Source organism: Budorcas taxicolor, chromosome 5 (assembly GCF_023091745.1).
Source record: "Budorcas taxicolor isolate Tak-1 chromosome 5, Takin1.1, whole genome shotgun sequence".
Classification (NCBI taxonomy): Eukaryota; Metazoa; Chordata; class Mammalia; order Artiodactyla; family Bovidae; genus Budorcas; species Budorcas taxicolor.
In genome coordinates, this window is record NC_068914.1 from 126924771 (window position 1) to 126943719 (window position 18949).

Sequence of the window (18949 nt, forward strand, 5' to 3'; positions counted from 1 at the left end):
CACATACCTTGCTGATGAAAGTAAATTTATGCCATCTTTTAGAAACACATTTTTGTAGTACATTTAAAAAAACCCTTCATATCTTTTTAATGTGTCAAGTAATTTACCTTCCAAGAATTTGTCCTCAGGAAATAATTAACAATGATATCAAGGATTTATGGTCAAGAAAGTTCGACATACTTTCATAATAAAATACAGTAGGAAATAGTTTACATATTTAATTAATAGAGAAATGGTTCAACAAATTATGATATATCTGCAAGATTGAAGATATAGTGTCACTGTGACTATTTTTTGAAGATTTTTAATGATATGAGAGTGCTAATGATTGAGTAATGAGTATAAGAAGGAGAGTAAAAAGCTGATTATCCAGGATTATTTCAATTATGTAAAATATATCAGGCAGAGCAAGAAGATTAGAAGAAAAGATTCCAAGATGTTAACCATGGTTTTGTCTGGATTTTAGGATTGTGGATAGTTTTTGTTTTCCATTTTGTATTTTTCTATTTTGTTACAAGGCTCCCACATTTGCTATCTTAACATCAATATATATTGTCTTTTTTATAAATGAACTTAAAATTCTAAGAAAGCCAACTGAGTGTAGGCACAGATGACTCACATAAAAAGGAAGTATAAAAAGCAAATGTTTGAAAAAATTTTGGCCTCATAAATAAAAGAATGCAAGTTAAAATAAATATGAGATAATTACCTCAGATATTTATAAAAACATTTTTACTGCCTATGAGGAATAAAAAATGACTTTAAGATTTGTATTCCTTGGTCTGTATGATCAAAGGTCTGTTACTGGTGTGAGCTGCCCTATCTGATAGGTTAATAATTTGCCACATTTAAATTTTAATTTTAGCTAGATAAAGTAGAATAAAAGAAATTTTTCTGGCAGTCTAGTGGTCAGGACTGAGCCTTCCAGAACAGGGGGTGCAGGTTTGATTCCTGGTTAGGGAGTTAAGATCCCACATGCCTTGTGGCCCAAAAGCCAAAAAACATAAAACAGAAGCAATATTGTAACAAATTCAATAAAAATTTAAAAAAATAGAATGAAAAATCCATTTCAAGTGCTCAGTAAGCACATGCCTAGTTACTGTCTTGAACGTGCCAGATATAGTTTTCTATCTTTGCAGACAATCCTATGGACAGGGCTGCTCCAGCATATATATGATAACTTATTTAGCTCAGTCTGTCATCTTTGAAAGATATCAATCTCTTTTAGAGCGCAAGAGAGAAGGGACATCATATATAAAAGAGGAGAAGTTTCAGAAATAATTATATCTAGAAATTACACTTCATTTGTTTAACCAACAGTTTTAAGTACCTACTGTGTGTCTGTCTGTGGAGACAGATTTTTACTTGCTCTTCCTCCAGAAACTTCCATGGCTGTTTCCTCAGTTCTTTGTTAAAATGTGGCCTTATACAGAGAAGTTCTCCAAGCAGTTTATTAATAGATAAAGTAGTCATCCTTCCCTATGCCTCCTCCCCCTGCTACATCGCCTGTACCGCTTGCTCTTTATTTTCCTCAGGAGCCTATTTGTTTTCTCTATTTTTGTCACTTATATGTTTGTTAATTTATTTATGGTGTATCTCTTGATTAGAATTAGAGTTCTAATAGAGTATAGACTTTTCTTTTCTGTTTTTGGTTCACTGTTCTAATTCCTAGTCTAATACTTAGCTTTAATTTAATAGTTCATGTCCCTAAGTGAAATTTGAAGTTCATGTCCATGAAATTTGACTGATATGAGGCAAAATTCATCTGAAAGTAGATGAGGACAGATATTTCAAAAGATGGATTTTTTTCTTGGAAAGGAAAACAAAGGTGGATTTTTTTTTCCCAGTGTAAAGCACATTACAAATCGAGAATCAATCTTATAGAATTAAATTAAAATATTAAAAAAATAATATATACCAGAGATTTGGGGAGAGACTTAAACTGCAATTGGGCTTCCCTGGTGGGTCAGACAGTAAAGAATATGCCTGTAATGCAAGATGCCTGGGTTTGATCCTTGGGTTGGGAATATCTGGAGAAGGGAATGTCTACCCACTCTAGTATTCTTGCCTGGAGAATTCTGTGGACACAGGAACCTAGCAGGCAATAGTACATGGGGTCGCAAAGAGTCAGACACGACTGAGCAATTAACACACTTCAACTCCCTCCAAAAACAGATTAAAGCATAATGGTTCATTAGAGTGGAATCTATGGAATAACCTTTTGAAATAAGTGTTTAGATATTGATGGTACATAGGAATATTTGATAGGAAATAATAGTGTCTGCAAACAGAAACTTTAAAAACACATGTATTATATATAAAATTAATTTAATGTGATGTGTTTTTTTTTTTTTTTTTTTTAGCTATTTCTAATCTTTGTGGGAAAGAGACTGCCTGCCCTTAATGTCACAATGTAAGATGCAGGCTCTAGAGGTGAAAAAGTTGTCATTCATCTGTGGCAGAAAAAATATCTTGAATGATTTATGTGAATTTCTTGTCCAAATAAATTGAGAACTAGGTTTCACACAGTTGTAAACCTAGAATTTCCACAACCAGGATTTTGAGGAAAGCTTTCATCTAGAAGTAGATTCCTTTAATTTGTCCACAGACTAAAGCAAATCTGGGGGGTTCTTTAGCAAATGTTCAGCTGCAAATAATGCAAATGTGATTCTATGGTAGCTCCAAATACCCCCATTCAATTGGTGAAATGTCAGCTGTTCTTCCTTGATGAGGAAGAAGCATCTGTGGGTTGGTTATGGTGGAATTTTTAACCACCTACCCAAATTTAATGTATTTTTATCCTGTGTATCAGAAAAAATCACCATAAGAGCCAGTGCTGTAAAGATATTAAATGAATTAAATCCTACTTTATATCCATCATGGGAAAATCAATTTTATATTAGTTCAGTGATCACATTAAATTTTAATCCAAGGTTAGGTGTTCCACAAATAAAATCTAACCCTTAATTAACCTAAGATAAATGAATCCTTTCTTATTCTCTATTATTCTTTCATTTAAAAATTAAATGGTCATTAATTTCATAAACATTTATTGATCATTTTGTATTTATCAGGCATTGCATTATCTGCTAAAACAATAACTAAAAGATGATATAACAGCATAATTTATTGCCATTAATTGCATCATTCCCTACATAGCTATGAGATTGTGTATGTGTGCTCAGTTGTGTTCAACTCTGTGACCCCATGGACTGTGGCCAACCAGGCTTCTCTGTCTATGGGATTCTTCAGGCAAGAATACTGGAGTAGGTTGCCATTTCCTCCTCCAGGGGATCTTCCCAACCTAGGGATCAAACCCGTGTCTCTTGTGTCTCCTGCATTGGCAGGCGATTTCTTTACCACTAAGCTACCTGGGAACACACTGAAAACCTTTTAGTTCTGATAACACCCCTGTCAGGCAGGTGTCATTTAATAGATGGGAAAAAAGTGAGATTCCCCCGCCTGGAGGGAAAGTAACTTAGCAAATTAAACCCTGTACCCTTTCTTCCTTTTAGTGAAGACTTATTTTCCAAACCAAAACACTGGGACACACAGTTTGAGAAGGGAGTTTTTCTCTTTGGTGGTTTTACTTGTGTGCAGGGTATTAAAGGAATATCTGATTAAATTATATTTCCTTACTCTTTTGATTAATCACCTTATTGAAAAGAATAAATTATGTAAAAATTGGGAACTAAGAACATCTGGAACATCTGGCCACCATACTGACCCACTGTAATCTTGTGAATATTTAAATTTTCTCTCTGCCCCGTCCTTGAGTCTTTTCTCACATCCTATGTTCCCTTGCTCACTTCTTTTTATTTTTTTAAGTCCATTTGTTTTTTTCCTACCACCCAACTCTTTCATTTAGTATCAATGTGTATCTTAGCTTTTGCAATTTGTCTACTCTGACATGCTTGGAAATTTACAGTTTGTTTAGCAGGATAACCAACTTTGGCCTCATTTACTCCCACATGAAGGTCAGAGCCCACGGTCTTTGTTGATGTTCCCTTTGCTCTAGAGTCGTCTCTTCTCGCTTAGCCGACTTGGAGAAGAAGGCACGAGCATAGATCCTCTGAGCTTACCAGATAGTCTTTGGACGAACAAGTCAAAATTACTGGCAAGGGTTTGGCTTTTTCTTATGTTTCTGTTTTCCTCTCCAGGTATTTTCTATGTTCGCATCCTCCCATGTGGGCCAGTTATTTGAGGTGAAAGTGTATAGAGATGTGAGCCATCAGTAATCCCCTTCACCTCTTTTTGTACTTATAATGTCTGTTTCCTCTTTATTTTCCTCACATCAAGTGGAAAAGTATTTTCCAGCAAAGTCAGGCTTGAGGATGGAGGGAGAAGGCTGTGTGCAGGAGGAAAGAGAAGCAGATCAGGGAGAAGGGGCGGTGGTCTGTGAAAGAATTCTGGCTCAAAGATGAAATGACAACCAAACTTAAAGGCGAAGCTACTGCTGAATGATAAACTTGGAGTGGATTTTAGGCAGGAATATTTTTATTCAAAGCAACTTTCAAAAGCAGAAGAAATGTTATCAATAACCATTTCAGGACAATTTTTTGAAGGTTCTGATATTGAGTTATTAAGAACACACTGAGTTGTTTGGCGTCTCTTTCCAGGTTTGCAACACAACCACAGACAGGAAGCATGCAGACACCTTTTTGGAGAAGTGTGTTACTGAGTCAATAATGAACATTGTGAGCGGCTTCTTTAATTCACCCTTTTCAGACAACAGTACCAGCCTCCAGGTAACATTACCAAAAAGTAAAAAGCATCCTGTCACACAGAATTTCTGTACCTTGAGTGGAAAAAAATGTAATATGGCCAGAAAGTCCTTTTTTGCCCTTCTAAAGATCAGTCTTCTTTCATAGTATTCACTGTTATACCCGTTTCTGAGTTTCCCAATCTTTATTTTCAATAAATGAAACTTCAAGCTGAATTCTTTTTGCTCTCTCTAAGCAAAATAGGAACTTTCACAACTGTAGATTGACTGTTTCCCACGTGTCAAAATAAACTGGTATGATTCCTTAAATGGATGGACATTTTCACTCAATAATTCCAATTTAGTAAATCCTGAAAGAATTAGCATGGATTTATATACTAAGATTTTCACTGAAGTATTTATAACACTTAAAAATTGATGTTAACTTTAAATGTTCACAAGCAGGAAATTAACTACTTTGGTGGCTCAGGTGGAAAAGAAAATGCCTGCAGTGTGGGAGACTTGGGTGCCATCTATGGTTTGGGAAAATTCCCTGGAAAAGGAAATAGCAACCCACTCCGTTATTCTTGCCTGGAGAATTTCATAGACAGAGGAGCCTGGTGGCGTACAGTCTATGGGGTCACAAAGAGTCAGACATGACTGAGTGACTAACACTTTCACTTTCATTTATAAATACTTAAAATTTGATGTCAACCTCAAATGTCCTCAAGCAGGAGATTAGCTAAATATATTGTGGTATATCTATAGGTGGCTTATTATATCTCAATTAAAAGTCATGGTTTAAAAGAAAAATTGATAACTAAGGAAAATAATCACAAAGCAATATAAAGTGAAATAGGCCACAAAATTGCATTATAGTGTCCTCCAAGTTTGTGTGTATAAAGAATATATGTGCATATATACATAGAAAAACTCAGTAATTACCTTAAAAATGTTGATACTAATTATCTTTACTTGTTAGGATTATTGGTGATTTTCATTTGTTTGGTTGCCAAATATTCTACAGTGATTATATATTGCTCTTATAAAAATGGTATTTCAGTTTTACCTTTTTAGAGAAAACTTTTGGACTGTTAAAATCATGTAAAATTGTTTTTGTAGGTCAAAATTGCTGTCTCCTCTACTTGCTCAGCAATGAAACCTAAACATACAATCAATGAAACAAACAAACCCAAAGCACCTGTTCTATTTATGCGTGCTTGATTGCTCAGTCGTGTCTGACTCTCTGTGACCCCATGAACTGTACCCAATAGGCTACTCTGTCGATATAATTTTCCAGGCAAGAATACTGGCTTCAGTTCAGTTCAGTCCCTCAGTCGTGTCTGACTCTTTGTGACCCCATGAATTGCAGCATGCCAGGCCTCCCTGTCCATCACCAACTCCCGGAGTGCCGTTTTCTAATCCATGTTCTGTTTATACTTGGAAATAAACAAGGAGTTATAAAAGCATACTTAAATTTATATCATTGGCTTCAAGAAATGTCATATTTGCCAGATTAAGAATATAGGTAAAATAATGAATTTTCTATAGTGTCTAATGTGGTTCTTGTCATGAAATGAGTACATAATAAATATCTGTTGAATGAGATGTTCATTAAATAGCACTGAAACTTAAAAGACAAGATTGTATTTTATTTTGATGGGCCTGTTTTGATAATGAATAGCTATCACATCAGAAGGGTTAATGGTTTGATGACCTGTTTGCCTCTTTCTGTTTTCAGACACATCAGCCAGTTTTTATTCAGCTGCTCCAGTCTGCCTTCAGAATTTATAATTGCACCTGGCCAAATCCCTCCCAGAAAGCCTCAGTGGAGTCCTGTATCAGAACTTTGGCTGAAGTAGGTAAGTTTGAGTGTCAGATTTTACTTACTTCACATTATGTAAAAGAAATCAGGCTTTTATCTAATAGGCAGTATAACGCAGCTTGTGTGACTTCCATAAAGGTGAAGAGCAGAGATGAGCAAACGATTCTGAACATCACATCCTTTTAGGGAGGAGAGTATAATTATTAAATTTCTTCATTTTAAATATTTTTAAAATACTTATTTTTAAATTATTATATTTCTAACCTTCAGTTAATATTTTGTGCTTTAATATGGCTCAGTAGAATATTACATAAATGAGTCTGTTTTGTTATCTGAGATTTTATTATGGAATTGCCTGTTAAGTAGCCTAATATATTAATATCTGCAGGAGGACTTCTTGAGGGGTTTTTAGTTTCCTAATTTTGTGTGAAATCTATTCATATTTATTTGAGCCTCTATTATCCATACGAGGCTTCAGAAATTACAGATAAAATGGAATGCCAGAGAATAACACTTAAGGGAAGGTTAGTGTATTCTAGAAAGTATTTTTCAGAGTTCTCTCCTGTTTTTTTTTTTTTAAGTAAATTTGGACTGTTCTAGATGGCAGAAAGGAGGAGGGAAAAGAAATATAGACTGGACTGGACTTCAGAAAACAAACGGGAGCTGAATCATTCATCTCAGCTAATGGTGGTTCTGCAGGCATTGCAGGCATTGGAAAGGGCAGCTTATCGTGTGTTTCATTATTGTGATCATCATCACTGCTGACATTTGTCAGCATATACCATTTGCCATGCTAAGCAATTTACGTGTATTATCTCATTTAATCCTTAGATAGGCTCATCACTTATTTACAGCTTATTTTACAGCTGGGGAAACAGAATTATCTAGATCAGTTAACTTGGCCAGGGTTACAGTATGTGCTTAGTAAATATTTGATAAATGAATAAATGGTTTAACTAATTAATGACCACTTGAAATATTTTAGTCTCTTCTCCTCTTGTGCAATTTAGTTTAAGTAATTTAATATTGACAAAATGTAATGATGGCCCAATTTTAATTTGAATACATTCAAAGGGAGTTATAAGCTAAAAGGATCAATTGAAAATGATTAGAAAAAAGAGATGAATGGAGAAGGCAGTGGCATCCTACTCCAGTACTCTTGCCTGGAAAATCCCATGGGTGGAGGAGCCTGGTGGGCTGCAGTCCATGGGGTCGTGAGTGAAGAGTTGGACACGACTGAGCGACTTCACTTTCACTTTTCATTTTCATGTATTGGAGAAGGAAATGGCAACCCACTCCAGTATTCTTGCCTGGAGAATCCCAGGGACGGCGGAGGCTGGTAGGCTGCCGTCTATGGGATCTCACGGAGTTGGACACGACTGAAGCGACTTAGTAGCAGCAGCAGCAGAGAACTAGGTGATTGTAAATTGTAAATAAGTATTAAACTTGGGAGATCTTCTATATATCCCAAAGAGAGAATACATTTGAAAAACTATGTCACAACAATAAAAATATTTTAGGCAAAATAAGAAACATAAGAGTAAAATTATATTGCTGTTTTGAAGGATATAAAATATTTTAATAAATGATTTGTTAGAATTTTTAATAAATGATTTTAACTTAATTTTTAATTTAGCAAATGGATTTTATTTAAATTTAATCAATGGATTTATTTAAATTATGTTAAATTTATAAGATTTAATAAATAAATTGGAGAAGGAAATGGCAACCCACTCCAGTACTATTGCCTGGAAAATCCCATGTACGAAGGAGCCTGGTAGGCTATAGTCCATGGGGTCACAAAGAGTCGGACACGACTGAGCGACTTCATTTTTTTTTTCCAATAAATAAATACTGTTTTGGGATTATAAAATTCAAGTTGTAAGGATGTCAGTTCTCCACAGTTAGTAATTTTACTGCTTTCAAACAGGACTCCTTCTTTGCATACACTCTCTACCCCCTCCACTTGGGCCTAGACACCCCATGCAGGGCCACACCCACAAGGCTGTGTCCTCTGACAGCCTGGCCTCTGCCTCCTTCTTGTGGAAGCTTCCTCCTCACATCCCAGTGGTTGCACACAGCCCCCATCAGGCTATTGCTCCCGTGCCCGGTGGCCTCTGACTCTGTGCTGGGTTGCTCGTTAGCATGGATCCCCTTATCATCTTTGTCACCGTGCCAGGCTGTCCACCAGTGTGGACAGCTTCCTTACCAAAGTCTGATTCTCCATTCCAGGGCGCCTCCTAGGCACATGCCTGCCACTCCTTTCTGGGTGTGAACACTCTGGACCACCTCAGCCCCTAACGCATCCTTACCCAGTGTTGGCACTTGACTTTGCTCTGCTCTGCCTCCGGGTTTTAAGATAGAATGTGTGTGAAAGTAGCTCAGTTGTGTCTGACTCTTTGCAGCCCCATGGACTATACAGTCCAAGGAATTTTCCAGGCCCGAATACTGGAGTGGATAGCCTTTCCCTTCTCTAGGGGATCTTCCCAACCCAGGGATCAAACCCAGGTCTCCCACATTGCAGGCAGATTCTTTACCAGCTGAGCCACAAGGGAACCCCTAGGACAGAATTGTTTAAGAAGAGAAGGAAGAGGCCATCATGAAAGTGAAAGGGTTAGTCTATCAGTCATGTCCGACTCTTTGTGACCCCATGGACTGTAGCTCGCCAGGCTCCTCTGTCCCTGGAATTCTCCAGGCAAGAATACTGGAGTGGGTTGTCATTCCCTTCTCCAGGGGATCTTCCTGATTCAGGGATCAAACCCAAGTCTCTTGCATTGTAGGTGATCCTTTACCATCTGAGCCAGGCTGTCCTATATACTGTCAAAAATAAAGAACACAAAAGAGAACCTAAATTTTGTTTTGGAAAGATGCACATAGCAAAGTGTCCAGCAAGATATAAATAAAGTAAAAACCTTTACAAGACCTTGCGTCACAAATATATAGACACCATTAACCAGTCTTTCTTACTGACAATAAATTATTAATAAAATTTTAAAAAGATATAAATAAAGTATTAACACAGGTTATTGCTTGGGGGTAGAATGGTTCTATTGTCCATACTTTTCTGTAACTTGTGAGTTTTAGATCTCAAATTGTAATAAAACAATATTAAAAGCATTTTCATTTTGACCCAGTCAGCTGGGAAATATACTAACTATCAAAAGATAATCTAAAGGAAAAGCAAAAAAATATGATGATTTGTTTTTACAAAGGAATTTTTTTTACATTGTCTTTGCTGTCAAGTATGTTTCTGTATTTTACATTTTAAGGCAGTCTCCCTTCTTCCTCCTCATCTTCCTGCTTCTTCTCTCCCCTTTCCTCTTTCTCCTCCCCCCCTTTTTTTTCACTTCCTTTTTGTCTCCTCCTCTTCTTCCCTAAGCGTTGATATTCAGCAAATACAGTGGGGGGAAACATGGGGCATGGAGGGTATGCTGTTCATACCACTTACAAATTGAGAGATGAAGAGCTCTGAGCCACAAGTGAGATGCCATGCTGTATTTTCCATCTGAGTTGCAATTCCAGTGTTGTAGTCAGGCGAGTTCTTGCAGAGCAGGGTGGCACAACTTTGGAAATTTAAAACAGTCACTGAAACTCTACAGTCTAAGAATAGAATTTATTTCTATGTTACAGGACTTCATTTTCTACTATTTCCTTTACTCTTTATGATTTAACAGGAAATTTTAGTCTCTTTTTGTATGCTATAGAGACACATGTGAAAGGAAGTCCAAAAAATATCTTAAGTCAATAATCAAAGTAGGTTTGGAAGAATGCTTTGGTATAAAGTCTCAGTTTTATCTTTGTGTGAAAGCATGTTTTTTAAATTGAAATATACTTGATTTGCAGTGTTTCAGGTGCCCAGCCAAGTGGTTCAGTTGTGCATGCATTTGTGTGTGCGCGTGCACACACAGACACATTTTTCCAGGTTCTTTTCCATTATAGGTTATTGCAATTTATTGAATATAGTTCCTTGTGCTATATAGTAGAATCTTGTTGGCTATCTATTAAGGTTTTATGTGCAGTAGTGTGTATATGTTAATCCCAAACTCCTAGTTTATCACTCCGCCTGCCCCCTGCCACTTTTCCCCTTTATAACCATTAATTTGTTTTCTTTTTTAAATATATTATCTTTATTTATTTTTTAAAATTTATTTGTTTTAATTGGAGGCTGATTACTTTACAATATTGTAGTGGCTTTTGCCATACATTGACATGAATCAGCCATGAGTGTACATGTGTCCCCTTGTCCCAAACCTTCCCCCCAACCACCCCACATCCTCTGGGTTGTCCCAGTGCACCAGCTTTGAGTGCCCTGTTTCATGCTTTGAAGTTAGACTGGTCATCTGTTTCATATATAGTAATATACATGTTTCAGGGTTATTCTCTCAAATCATCCCACCCTCAGCTTCTCCCACAGAGTCCAGAAGTCTGTTCTTCTTGCATCCCTGGGATAAAGCCCACTTGGTCATGATGTATAATCTTTTTAACATGTTGTTGGATTCTGTTTGCTAGAATTTTGTTGAGGATGAACATACATCTATGTTCATCAGTGATAATTGGCCTGCAGTTTTCTTTTTTGTTGCACGTTTGTCTGGTTTTGGTATTAGGGTGATGGTGGCCTCATAGAATGAGTTTGGGAGTTTACTTTCCTTTGCAGTTTTTTGGAAGAGTTTGAATAGGATAGGTGTTGCTGCTGCTGCTAAGTCATTTCAGTTGTGTCTGACTCTGTGCAACCCCATAGATGGCAGCCCACCAGGCTCCTCTGTCCCTGGGATTCTCCAGGCAAGAACATTGGAGTGGGTTGTCATTTCCTTCTCCAATGCATGAAAGTGAAAAGTGAAAGTGAAGTCACTTAGTCATGTCCGACTCATAGCAACCCCATGGACTGCAGCCCATCAGGCTCCTCCATCCATGGGATTTTCTAGGCAGGGGTACTGGAGTGGGGTGCCATTGCCTTCTCCAGGATAGGTGTTAGCTCTTCTCTAAATTTTTGGTAGAATTCACTTGTGAAGCCATCTGGTCCTAGATTTTTGTTGGAAGATTTTTGATTACAGTTTCGAATTCCATGCTTGTGATGGGTCTGTTAAGATTTTCTATTTCTTCCTGGTTCAGTTTTGGAAGGTTATACTTTCCTAAGAATTCATCCATTTCTTCCAGGTTGTCCATTTTATTGGCATATAGTTGCTGATAGTAGTCTCATATAATCCTTTGTATTTCTGTGTCGTTATTTCTCCATTTTCATTTCTAATTTTATTGATTTGATTCTTCTCCCTTTTTTCTTGATGAATCTGGCTAATGGTTTGCCTATTTTATAATCTTCTCAAAGAACCAGCTTTTAGTTTTGTTGATTTTGCTGTAGTCTCCTTTGTTTCTTTTTCATTTATTTCTGCTCTGATTTTTATGATTTCTTTCCTTCTACTAACTTTGGGATTCTTAATTTCTTCTTTTTCTAATTGCTTTAGGTGTAAGGTTAGGTTATTTATTTGATGTTTTTCTTGTTTCTTGAGGTAAGCTTGTATTGCTGTGATCCTTCCTCTTACCACTGCTCTTGCTGAATTGAATCCATAGGTTTTGGGTTGTGTTTTCATTTTCATTTGTTTCTATGCATACTTTGATTTCCTTTTTGATTTCTTCTGTGAGCTGTTGGGAGAACCATTAATTATTTTTCTGTGTCTGTTGAGTCTGTTTCTGTTTTGTTAAGAAGTTCATTTACATCATTTTCTAGAATTTCACATATAAGTGATATCATATGATATTTGTTTTTCCCTGTCTGACTCACTTCACTTAGTATGATAATCTCTAGGTCCATCCATCCATGGCGCTGCAAATGGCAAGCATATTTCCTTCCAGTTCCTCATTTGTTGTTTCCAACTGAACAGTTAGGAAACTATCCGTCTGCATTTGTCCCCCTCTCCTACTGCATAATGGCCTAGTTTGACCCCTCTTTACTTCCTTTCTGGACCACATAGGCATGCTGTGTTCTTTCCTCACTTAAAAAAAAAAAAAGCTACCAGAATAATCTTGATGTGAAATTCTGTTGTTTTAAAAACATCAACAACAAAGCCCTCAGCCTTCAGCAGCATCCGTTGGTCCAATAAGCTAGGATGGATTCCTCATTGCACATTTGTGGCCTTGCCAGCACAGCCCTGCCTCCTCTTTTGACTAGTTGCTCACTGCTTCTCACCCCCTCACAGAGAACTGGATATTCTGCCCCAGATATTGCTCACATAATAAGTCTCTTTTTCTCTCCAGTTTCCACCATTGCCATTTGTCAGTATCTTTTCCATTACTAGAAAATTTTTATTGTTCAAATTTCTCCATTAAAGCCATTTCTGACTTACAGGTCCAGATCTGAACTCATCCCCATTTGACCATTTATACTTTTCTTACATCTTAACTTTATCCTATCTTACACCATCGCTAAGTATTAATCTACTAGATTTTGAGGGACAATGACTATGAAATGTCTGTGAAAAATACATTAATAAAAGGTATTGTCTAAGATGAAAAGGTGAAAAGCAAATTCTGCTTTGTGATGGGTTTTTGTTGTTCAGTTACCAAGTCATGTCCAACTCAGTGCAACCCCATGGACTACAGGGAAGCATGCCAGGCTTCCCTGTCCTTCATTGTTTCCTGGAGTTTCCACAAACTCACGTCCATTGAGTTGGTGATGCCATCCAACCATCTCATCCTCTTTCATCCTCTTCTCCTCCTGCCTTCCTGATGCTCTTTCCCAGCATCAGGGTCTTTTCCAATGAGTAATGGATCGACCACATCTTTTTTTTGTTGTTTATTGGTGGATATGCTTCATGGAAAAACACATCATCAAAATGAAAGCATTCAGAAGTGAGCATCTGTGGTTGTAAAGGGATCTAAACCTCCCTTACTTATGTAGTGATGTTGCATGAAGGGGGACCCCTTCCAGGGCCTGAAACTGGTCTCTTGTCTAACACTTGAAAATGAATTGTCCAAGGAGACACATGTGCTGACAAAGCAAGAGATTTTATTGGGAAAGGGTGCCCAGGTGGAGAGCAGTAGGGCAAGGGAAACCAGAAGAGCTGCTCTGCCATGTGGTTCCTGGCTTGCAGTTTTATGGTGATGGGATTAGTTTCCACGTTGTCTTTAGCCAGTCATTCTGACTCAGAGTCCTTGCTGGTGGTGCACGCCTCGTTCAGCCAAGATGGATGCCAGTGAGAAGGATGCTGGGAGGTGGTTGGACATGCAGCGTCTCTTTTTGACCTTTCCCAAACTCTTCCGGTTGGTGGTGGCTTATTAGTTCCATGTTCCAGGATCTCCTGTTACAAAACAACTCATGCAAATGGTTACTATGGTGCCTGGCCAGGATGGGTGGTTTCAGTCAGTGTGCTTCCTCTAACAGTGTTTGAAAACATTTGAAAAAATTTAGACAAATAAAAAACAAGTCTTATCTTCCAACATTTGAAGGTGTGAATGGATTTCCTTTACAGGTTCCCAGGAATAGGATTGTAATTAATATATGGCAACTGAAAGAGGCAGATTTAAAAAAAAAATTTTTTTTGACCATGCCACACAACTTACGGGATCTCAGTTCCCTGACCAGGGATTGAACCTTGGCAGTGGAAGCACCGAGTCCTAACCATTAGACTGCCAGGAAACTCCCTAGGAGGCAGATTTTTGTCCCACTTCAAAGAATGACTATTTACAGTTAGTACATTTTTAAAACCTTAGGCATCATATATGACTCTTCCCTTTTGTTCACTTCTGTTAAATACAATAGCAAGTTCTCCTGGTTCCACTTCCAAAATCCATCAGTTTTTTTGTTCTCTTGTCAGACAGTCTTTTCAAATGCGCTATGATATGACATGGATTATAGAAGAATCTCATTACTGAATACCCTACCTCTACCCCAGTCTCGCTACAATCCATTTTCTATATAGTAGTTATAGTGATCTTAAAATGTAAATCAAATCATATCAGTCATTTATGTAAAACTTTCCATTGCACTAAAAATTCCTATTCCTTGTCATGACCTTGAAAGACCTTCATCATCTGAGTTTCATCTGCTACTACTTTCTCTCATTTCCCTATCCCCATCTCTGATCCACCCACCTTGGCCTACATTCCGTTTCTCATCTGTAAACCTTTTTCTCATCCCAGGGCTTTTGCATGTACTATTCCTGTTATTTGAATCCTTCTCTTCCATATGATGACATGTTCAAATGTTAAATGCTCAGTGAAGTGTCCCAGATATAGTTTTCCATATGTAGTTTTCCAGCTCCTTCCTACCCGTTGTCCTGTCTTTCTGTTTTATTTTTGTCTTAGCCCTTACCACTGTTTGAAAGCACCTTGTTTGTTTACCTCTTTGTTGTCTGCTTCTCCCTTTAGAATATAAACTACAAAATCAGGGATTTTGCTTTATTCACTGATTGCTTCTGCTTTTAAGTGTCTGGTTCTGACATAGCTGGTTTTTGAATGTTGTTGACTGACAATAATCCCTGAGCTAGATATTTTTGCAGATGGTGAACTTTAGGCATAGAAAGGTTAAATAACTTACCTGATTAATAAGTCGAGCTGGATTTGAAATCCAAGTTTCTCTGAGTATGAAGTTGATGCCGTACCAGGTTGCTCCAGAGTCCTTTCTTAGAAAGCCCCAACATATAAACTAGGACTATGGCAGTTTGGCTCACCAGGTAGGGATCTGTCTGACGTGTTACAACTCAGGTGCAAAGTCATTTTTGTGTTTCAACTCCTTTTTAAGAATACAAAGAGGCATTTATTACAATTGAAATATGTGTGAATTTATATTAAAGAAAACAGTGAATATATGTATTTAAGAAAAATGTTACAAAGTCAAAGAGAATACTTAATTTTTATAAAGCAAAATTTCAGTGCATTTACAAACTGGTAATCACATTCTTATAAAGGCAGATAATTTTTATATTGTCTATTCTAGTTATATTTACATAACATTTTGTCATTTGTAAAGTGCTCTCAAGTATATTGGCTGAACTCATTTATCATCAAAACTATTTCATTCTCTTTCATATTTATACATTAGATACAAAAGGTAGTAAAAACAGCAAAAGCATTTACTAGGTCAGAACTTACCTTACTGGGAGTGGGGAGCATTGATTAGTGTTATTGCATGTATGAAGTGAAGTGAAGTCGCTCAGTCGTGTCCTACTCTTTGTGACCCCGTGGACTGTAGCATACCGGGCTCCTCTGTCCATGGGATTCTCCAGGCAAGAATACTTGAGTGGGTTGCCATTTCCTTCTCCAGGGGAACTTCCTGACCCAGGGATCGAACCCAGGTCTCCCGCACTGGAGGCAGACGCTTTAACCTCTGAGCCACCATATGATCAGTAACTCAGTTGTGTCTGACTCTTTGTGACCCCATGAACTGTAACCCACCGTGTTCCTCTGTCTATGAGATTTCCCAAGCAAGAATACTGGAGTGGGTTGCCATTTCTTTCCCCAGGGGATCTTCCTGATCCAGGGATCAATCCTGCGTCTCCTGCAGCTCCTGCATTGGCAGGCAGATTCTTTACCACTGAGCCACCTGGGAAGCCTTGTTATCAGTGTTAGACAGTGTGGTAAACCCTGTGATGTGGACATAATCCGTAGGCCCATTTTAAAGATGGGGTCATGAGGTTTGCAAGGTTAGGTAGCTAGTTTGGTCACACAGGCAGGTGTGAACCCCTTCTAAACTGACATACTAGCAGGCATTTGTGATGCTCTGCTATCAGAAATCAGTTTAAATAACATTGTATTATACCTTTAAAGTACAAAATATTGATCAGGATGTTAAGTTCACTAGTCAGTTACTGTTCTTCAATTTATTCATTTGTATAAAATACAATAGCACATGTTAGAAGTACTTTGAGAAAAAGCATCCAAGGATTACTCCCATTTTATTTCATGTAAAAAAAGAATTTTGTTCCATAACTTTCAAATGATTTGAGGGGATTAATATTGGGTACTTTAAAAACATAATCATTTTTCCAAATGGAAATTTTGCAAAATATCTGTTACAAATGGTTTGAATAATGAACATCAATCTTCAAGCCAGTCGTGCCCCCAAATTTGAATGTGTGTAAAACATTAACCCTTTGAGAAGAGAAATTCAATCTCTCTTAAATCTGTGTGTCTATTTTCATCTCTCTAGATGTTATGACTGATTGTATAAAGCATTTGACATGTATCTCTATAATTATGGTTTTAAAGTAATAATGGAAATTTTAAAACTCCATTATTACTTAAAAAATTAAATCTGAAGGAGAAGCTAGGACAAATTTTATAAACTTTTTCATGTATTTATTAATTCAGCTATTGATAATGAGCCCTCATTATCTGAAAAACATTACTCTAGTTTTAGGGATATACAGTCTGGGAAACCGTACTTCTTGCCCTCAGTGAATATCTAGTACATTGAGGGTAAATGTAACATGTACAGAAATCACAAATCAGAATAAAACTAGATAAGTGGGATGGAGTAGAGTAGGAGGGAGGCACAAAAGGGAGATGATACCTGTCTACGTAGGGCTTCCCTGGTGGCTCAGAGGTTAAAGCATCTGCCTGCAATGTGGGAGACCTGGGTTCGATCCCTGGGTCAGGAAGATCCCCTGGAGAAGGAAATGGCAACCCACTCCAGTATTCTTGCCTGGAGAATCCCATGGACAGAGGAGCCTGGTGGGCTACAGTCCATGGGGTTGCAAAGAGTTGGACACGACTGAGTGACTTCACTTTCACTTTCACTTTCACTTTCACCTATCTACATATAGCTGATTTATTTCCTTGTACAGAAAAAACTAATGCAACATTGTAAAGCAATCATACTTCAGTAAAAAACAAAGCTAAGTGCTTTATCTGTTACAAAGTTCGAGAATCTGACACTGTGGCTAGAGCATGGTAGATCGATGAATATTTATTATATGAATAAAATACCTGAGTGAATACAAATGAATGAATATTCTACTCTTGTCATTGACTGCATAATATCCTATTGTGTGCCTACATTCTAATTTATTTAACCCCATTATTATTTATATTGTTTCTAATCATTTTGCTCATGAGGAAGATTAAGATAAATACCTAGGGGTAGAATTTCTGGATATTATACTTTTGACAGATACAGTAGTCTGTCGAGATTACTCAATTTATATGCCACAAACAATGCAGGAGATAATTTATCTCCTTGATAATATGGTATGTTATTGGATTCTTAGATCTTTGCAAATCTTTTAAGTAAAAGTATCCATATAGATTTAATTTGTGTCTCTCTTCTTACAAATAAGGGAAAAAAAAAAAAAAACCTTTCCATATGATTGAGTCATTGGTATTTCCTTTTCTGTGAACTGTCACTTTTTTATTTACTTTTTGTAAAGTTTTTTTTTTTCCCTGATAGTCTGCATAGCCCTTTATCTATTAATAAAATGAGCTCTTTGCCTGTAAGTAGCCAATATTTTTTTCTCAGTTTTTCATTTGTCATTTGAATTTTTTTTTTGGCATGTAGAAATTATTTTCTTTTTTTTAAAATTTTAATTGGAGGCTAATTACTTTATAATATTGTGGTGGTTTTTGCCATACATTCACATGAATCAGCCATGGGTGTACATGTGTTCCCCATCCTGAACCCCCCTACCACCTCGCTCCCCATCCCATCCCTCAGGGTCATCCCAGTGCTCCAGCCCTGAGCACCGTGTCTCATGCATCGAATCGGGACTGGTGATCTATTTCACATATGGTAATATACATGTTTCAATGCTATTCTCTCAAATCATCCCCCTCTCGCCTTCTCCCACAGAGTCCAAAAGTCTGTTCTTTGTATCCATGTCTCTTTTGCAGTCTTGCATATAGGGTCATCATTACCATCTTTCTAAATTCCATATATATGTGGTACTATATTGTACTGGTGTTTTTTTTCTGACTTACTTCACTCTGTATAATAGGCTCCAGTTTCACCCACCTCATTAGAACTGATTCTAAAACATTCTTTTTAATAGCTGAGTAATATTCCATTATATATAGGTACCACAGCTTTCTTATCCATTTGTCTGCTCATGTACATCTAGGCTGCTTCCATGTCCCGCCTATTGTAAACAGTGCTGCGATGAACGTTAGGGTACACGTGTCTCCTTCAATTCCAGTTTCCTCAGTGTGTATGCCCAGCAGTGGGATTGCTGGGTCATATGGCAGTTCTCTTACCAGTTTTTTAAGGAATCTCCACACTGTTCTCCATAGTGGCTGTACTAGTTTGCATTCCCACCAACAGTGTAAGTGAAAGTGAAAGTGAAGTCGCTCAGTCGTGTCCGACTCTTTGCGACCCATGGACTGTAGCCCACCAAGTTCCTCCATCCATAGGATTCTCCAGGCAAGAATACTGGAGTGGGTTGCCTTTTCCTTCTCCAACAGTGTAAGAGGGTTCCCTTTTCTCCATACCCTCTCCA

At 37.4% G+C, this 18949-nt stretch overlaps 1 protein-coding gene across 1 annotated transcript in view; it reads left to right on the forward strand.

Annotated features, from left to right (window-relative positions):
- Window positions 1-18949, forward strand: part of ITPR2 (inositol 1,4,5-trisphosphate receptor type 2) — a 592637-nt gene that overhangs the window by 282333 nt on the left and 291355 nt on the right. The window contains exons 33-34 of the mRNA XM_052640930.1: window positions 4620-4748; window positions 6444-6564. Of these exons, the coding sequence (XP_052496890.1) occupies window positions 4620-4748; window positions 6444-6564 (250 nt within the window). The remainder of the gene's footprint in view (window positions 1-4619; window positions 4749-6443; window positions 6565-18949) is intronic.